The sequence below is a fragment of the Myotis yumanensis genome, unplaced genomic scaffold (genome assembly GCF_028538775.1).
Source record: "Myotis yumanensis isolate MYYU_CA2020_CCGP unplaced genomic scaffold, mMyoYum1.0.hap1 SCAF_13, whole genome shotgun sequence".
NCBI lineage: Eukaryota > Metazoa > Chordata > Mammalia > Chiroptera > Vespertilionidae > Myotis > Myotis yumanensis.
In genome coordinates, this window is record NW_027223764.1 from 6,442,720 (window position 1) to 6,447,937 (window position 5,218).

The 5,218-nt window shown below is 51.2% G+C and overlaps 1 protein-coding gene across 1 annotated transcript; it reads left to right on the top strand.

Annotated features, from left to right (window-relative positions):
- Positions 1–419: 419 nt before the first annotated feature.
- Positions 420–1,535, top strand: PRLHR (prolactin releasing hormone receptor). The gene has a single exon (XM_070431800.1). It carries the CDS (start codon positions 420–422, stop codon positions 1,533–1,535), a length of 1,116 nt encoding a protein of 371 aa, XP_070287901.1.
- The last annotated feature ends 3,683 nt before the right edge of the window (positions 1,536–5,218 follow it).

Consider the following 5,218-nt stretch of genomic DNA (forward strand, 5'->3'; position numbering starts at 1 on the left):
TGGCAACTCCTGGATCGGTTCAGCTCCCGCAGAAAAGCAGAGAAGCGAGAAGCCTGCACGGCAGTCCTGGGCAGTCCTGGGCGTTGGACCTCCAGGGGACAGATTCTCTCCCTCCCTCCCTGGAGCGCTTTCCCGCCCGCCACGCCGCACTCACCAGGTAAGACCGAGCTCCGGGGTCTCGCCTGCGTGGATTGCCAGAGCCCTAAATAGACTAGGAGGCATGTAAAGAACCTGTGCACGTAGAGCCACGCATAGATTTATTTTTGCAGAGGTGGGATGACAGCGCTTTTAATTATTATTTATGTTGGCCAGTTATTCCAAAGGGAGGATGTAGTAATTGGGGAGGAGGGTGCCTGGGGAGGAGGGGGTGGGTAGAGAATGGGAAGTGAGGCACTTTGATTCTCTTTGTACAGGTGGCCATGGCCTCACTGCCTACGACGCAGGACCCCTTGGTTCCTGACTTATCTCCTGGACGTCTCCCAGCAGCCTCAGCCCCGGGCAATCTGAGTGCGGAGGCCTCGGTGGGCAATGGGTCAGCAGATGGCGCAGGCGCTCCGGCCGCCACGCCGTTCCAGAGTCTGCAGCTGGTGCACCAGCTGAAGGGGCTGATCGTGCTGCTCTACAGCCTCGTGGTCGTCGTGGGGCTGGCGGGCAACTGCTTGCTGGTGCTGGTGATCGCGCGGGTGCGCCGGCTGCACAACGTGACCAACTTCCTCATCGGCAACCTGGCCCTGTCCGACGTGCTCATGTGCACCGCCTGCGTGCCGCTCACGCTGGCCTACGCCTTCGAGCCGCGCGGCTGGGTGTTCGGCGGCGGCCTGTGCCACCTGGTCTTCTTCCTGCAGCCCGTCACCGTCTACGTGTCCGTGTTCACGCTCACCACCATCGCGGTGGACCGCTACGTCGTGCTGGTGCACCCGCTTCGCCGGCGCATCTCGCTGCGCTTCAGCGCCTACGCGGTGCTGGGCATCTGGGCGCTGTCCGCGGTGCTGGCGGTGCCCGCGGCCTTGCACACCTATCATGTCGAGCTCAAGCCGCACCGCGTGCGCCTCTGCGAGGAGTTCTGGGGGTCCCAGGAGCGCCAGCGCCAGCTCTATGCCTGGGGACTGCTGCTCTTCACCTACCTGCTTCCCCTGCTGGTCATCCTCCTGTCCTACGTCCGAGTGTCGGTGAAGCTCCGAAACCGCGTGGTGCCGGGCTGCGTGACCCAGAGCCAGGCCGACTGGGACCGCGCGCGCCGTCGCCGCACCTTCTGCCTCCTGGTGGTGGTGGTGGTGGTGTTCGCCATCTGCTGGCTGCCGCTGCACGTCTTCAACCTGCTGCGGGACCTCGACCCGCGCGCCATCGACCCCGACGCCTTCGGGCTGGTGCAGCTGCTCTGCCACTGGCTCGCCATGAGCTCGGTCTGCTACAACCCCTTCATCTACGCGTGGCTGCACGACAGCTTCCGCGAGGAGCTGCGCAAGCTGCTGCTGGCCTGGCCGCGCAAGATCGCGCCGCAAGGCCAGAGCATGACAGTCAGCGTGGTCATCTGAGGCCACTGCGCCCGGTCTGGGCTGGGGAGCTCCACGACCACTGGTCTCTGAGGGTGCCCACCGAGGCTGGGCTGGAGGGCTTGTTCCCAGCTCCAGAGCTAAGCCAAGACGGGCCAAACTTCCAGCCCAGCCCCCTTGTCCAGCAGCTTTGCCTTGTGCTTGAGTCTTTGTGAAATGTTAAGTGGGCTTTGGTGCAAGTGCTTTGCTTGGAGGAGGCCCCGGGAGAGGAAAGGGGATTTATTATTTGTCTCTTTATGCTTTAAAGGCCAAACAAAGCTCTTGGGTTTTAAAACAGTGTTTCCTAACCGTGGCTGCCTCCCATGCCTTGCCTCCTGTTTGCTCAATGGTGAGATGAGAAGGAACAATGGGGGTTGGAGTTAAAGTGACTGCGTAGGAGTTTGGCAAAGCTCTTCAGTTTGCCTTTTAAAATGGATGCAATTTTTAAGGCTGAGGTATAGTGCCTGATATTGCTTCCCTAATTTGAACCCATTTATTTCTAAAATTCTGGGGAAATAGGCATTCCCAACCTACAGCTAGGATGTTAGCATTTCCTGAACAAGACCTTGATACATCATTTTCATTTGAAATCCACTTGCATTTATAGTACAAAACACTTAAAAACGACCTTTGAAAAGGTCTTGCTGTTATGTTCCCCCTCCTCATCCCCCACTTTTATTTGAAAATGATGAGATAAATTAGTTAGTGAAGAGATAAATAAATAGGAATAAAGAGGAAAAGGTACCAGTCACTTAAGGGGGCAGATAGCCGTGCAGAGGACAGACCTTCTATCTGTGTGTATGTTTGTGTATACACACCCAGTGCTTGCCACTGGTGGGCACTCACATATTTGCTTTCCTGAACATGCAGTGGCAGCTGCGTGCCACGCATTCTCCTGCGTTCTCCAATCGCTCGGCCGCAGCAGATCCACAGCTGTCTTCCAGCCACTCAGCACCTGCTCTGCAGTGACACTTGGAACATGATCAATCCAGATGACAAGGACTGGGAGAAGTTTCCTTAAGGCCCAATCAGAAAAATAAGCAGTCACTCACAGGACACACCGATCAAACACGTAATTCCTTCCACACCCGGTTAAGGGAACAGGTGAAGGCCGTTGGGCCACGATACCATGCTGCTAATTCTCACCTTAACCTCCTGAGGACCTTCTGTAAACTAGGACAAGTGCCTCATGACAAGGGTTTCCACACTGATGTTGGAACAGCGATCGGGCAGCGAGGGCAGGAGAGTTAGGAAATGACACCTGAAATCCAGCTGTCAGATCAGCCCCTGTGGCATGCAGGGCCTGAGCTATGCCTGCAGCCTCACGGTTACTAACTGTAAGATTCCAGGGCCACCACAGCTCACTAAGCAGCCTAATCCGTGTTTCCCCACCTCCCTTTCTCTTACTCCCGGAAAGGAGCGCATTCACTCATTAAGGTGTTCCCTGAAAGGAAGCGGAAGAGGGGGCGATTTGGGGATGACAAGGTTTGGATGCTATTACTCCAGTGCCAACAACCAGGATGGAAGAGTGAGGATTGGTGGTTGGGCTAGTTATCAATCTGAGTCTTTAGTAGTTCTATGGCTCGAGTGTTTGAAGCATGGGGAAGGGTAGGAAAAGCATGGCTTGGGAGAAAGGAAAACACAGGTTAACTCGGGAGATGCAAGTTACCTTTGGCAATGACACTAACACGAGCGGTCGGCTTCACCTGTGGACGTGGAGAACAAAGACCCTGTGCTCTAATAATGCAGCCCGCCCACAGCGTTGTGTCCCTCCCCCTCCCAATGGACTCATCTCCCAGGCACCCCAGGGACAGGCTCCTGTGCTTCCAGCAGTTCCATTACTTGTGAGGCTCAAGGCCGCACATGTCACATTTCCTTAGATCAGCGGTTCTCAACCTATGGGTCGAGACCCCTTTGGGGGTCGAACAACCCTTTCACAGGGGTGGCCTAAGACCATCGGAAAACACATATAATTACATATTGTTTTTGTGATTACTCACTATGCTTTAATTATGTTCAATTTGTAACAATGAAAATACATCCTGCATATCAGATATTTACATTACGATTCATAACAGTAGCAAAATGACAGTTATGAAGTAGCAACGAAAATAATGTTATGGTTGGGGGTCACCACAACATGAGGAACTGTATTAAAGGGTCGCGGCATTAGGAGGGTTGAGAACCACTGCCTTAGAGCATTCTTTGGTTGAGTATGTGTGGAGAGTGGAGGCGATGGGGGAAGGATGGGATTAGTTGGGGAGAAATATGACGAATTGAGGTCTCTTTGTTGCAAGGTTAAATTCACTGGTTCTCAGCTCTGGCTGCTCCTAGAATCACCTGGGGGAGCTATCAGAAAACATCACTGCCTAGACCAGCGGTTCTCAACCTGTGGGTCGCGACCCCTTTGGCCGTCGAACGACCCTTTCACAGGGGTCGCCTAAGACCATCCTGCATATCAGATATCGACACTACGATTCATAACAGTAGCAACATTACAGTTATGAAGTAGCAACGAAAATAATTTTATGGTTGGGTCACAACATGAGGAACTGTATTTAAAGGGCCAGAAGGTTGAGAACCACTGGCCCAAGACCCTCTGCTCACAGAGTCCCATTGATGTGAGATGGGGCTGGGCATAAGTGTTTTTTTTTTTTTTTAAAGCATTTCAGTTGGTTTTAATATAATCAAGGATCTATAGGTGTTCATTCAACAGTTTCCTTACACATTTCCTATGCGTAAGGCACTGTATGAGTCCAATCAGATCAATTGCATTATAAAGTTATACACCAAGAATTACTCCAAATCCAAAAACTGAAGTGTTCCCTGATTAGCCTGATGTAAGAAAGCCTGTATCAACTGTGAGAAGAAAGTGTCCCAATAATTACTAGAAAAGCTGCCACCTGTTTCTGTCTTGCCTACAGCTTAAACTTTTTAACACTTATATGGATTTTATGGAGAGCCTGAAGAGGTTGGGGAATTGTGTCGTGTTTATAAATATTTTTACAAATTAAGCCAATTGGCAAATGAATAGCAACTAATTCTTACCCTATTGTAATCTATTTGGGACTAGTTTGACGATAAAACAAACTTAAAAAAAAAATCTCCCACTCCCGACCAGCGTGGCTCAGTGGTTGAACATCGATCTATGAACCAGAAGGTCATGGTTCCATTCCTGGTCAGGGCACATGTTAGGGTTGTGGGTTCGATCCCCAGTGTGAGGCATGCAGAAGGCAGCCAATTAGTGATTCTCTCTCATCATTGATGTTTCTATCTCTCTCTGAAATCAATAAAAATATATTTCAAAAAAAATCTCTCAGAAGTGAATCCTAGAGAAATCCACATAAGGTTGCAGTAGGAAATTTTATTTAATATAATTGACTTTAGGTAACAGCAAGCAGCCAGTCCTCCTCCTGCAAGGAGTCACGCAGGCCATAGACCTGGGACCTGAGCCAGTCTGGAACTTGGCAGCAGCCCTTTCCCAGACTGACAGGAGGTTCTGTAATCCTCTTTGCAAGCATTGTCACCAGGTCTCACTTTTGGCAGTCAATCAATAGATTTATCTCACTAAATCGGCTGGGGAGTGTTTCAATATGTGTTGGCAACAGTTACCTGGAATCCGCAGCTGTGAGAGATGCGAAGGTAGCAGTATTCCTATTGATGTAACCTTCCTGAATTTTGTTCTT

What these genes read in the sequence shown, in the direction of transcription:
- PRLHR (XM_070431800.1), top strand. Translation starts at nt 420, where the DNA reads ATGGCCTCACTGCCTACGACGCAGGACCCCTTGGTTCCTGACTTATCT.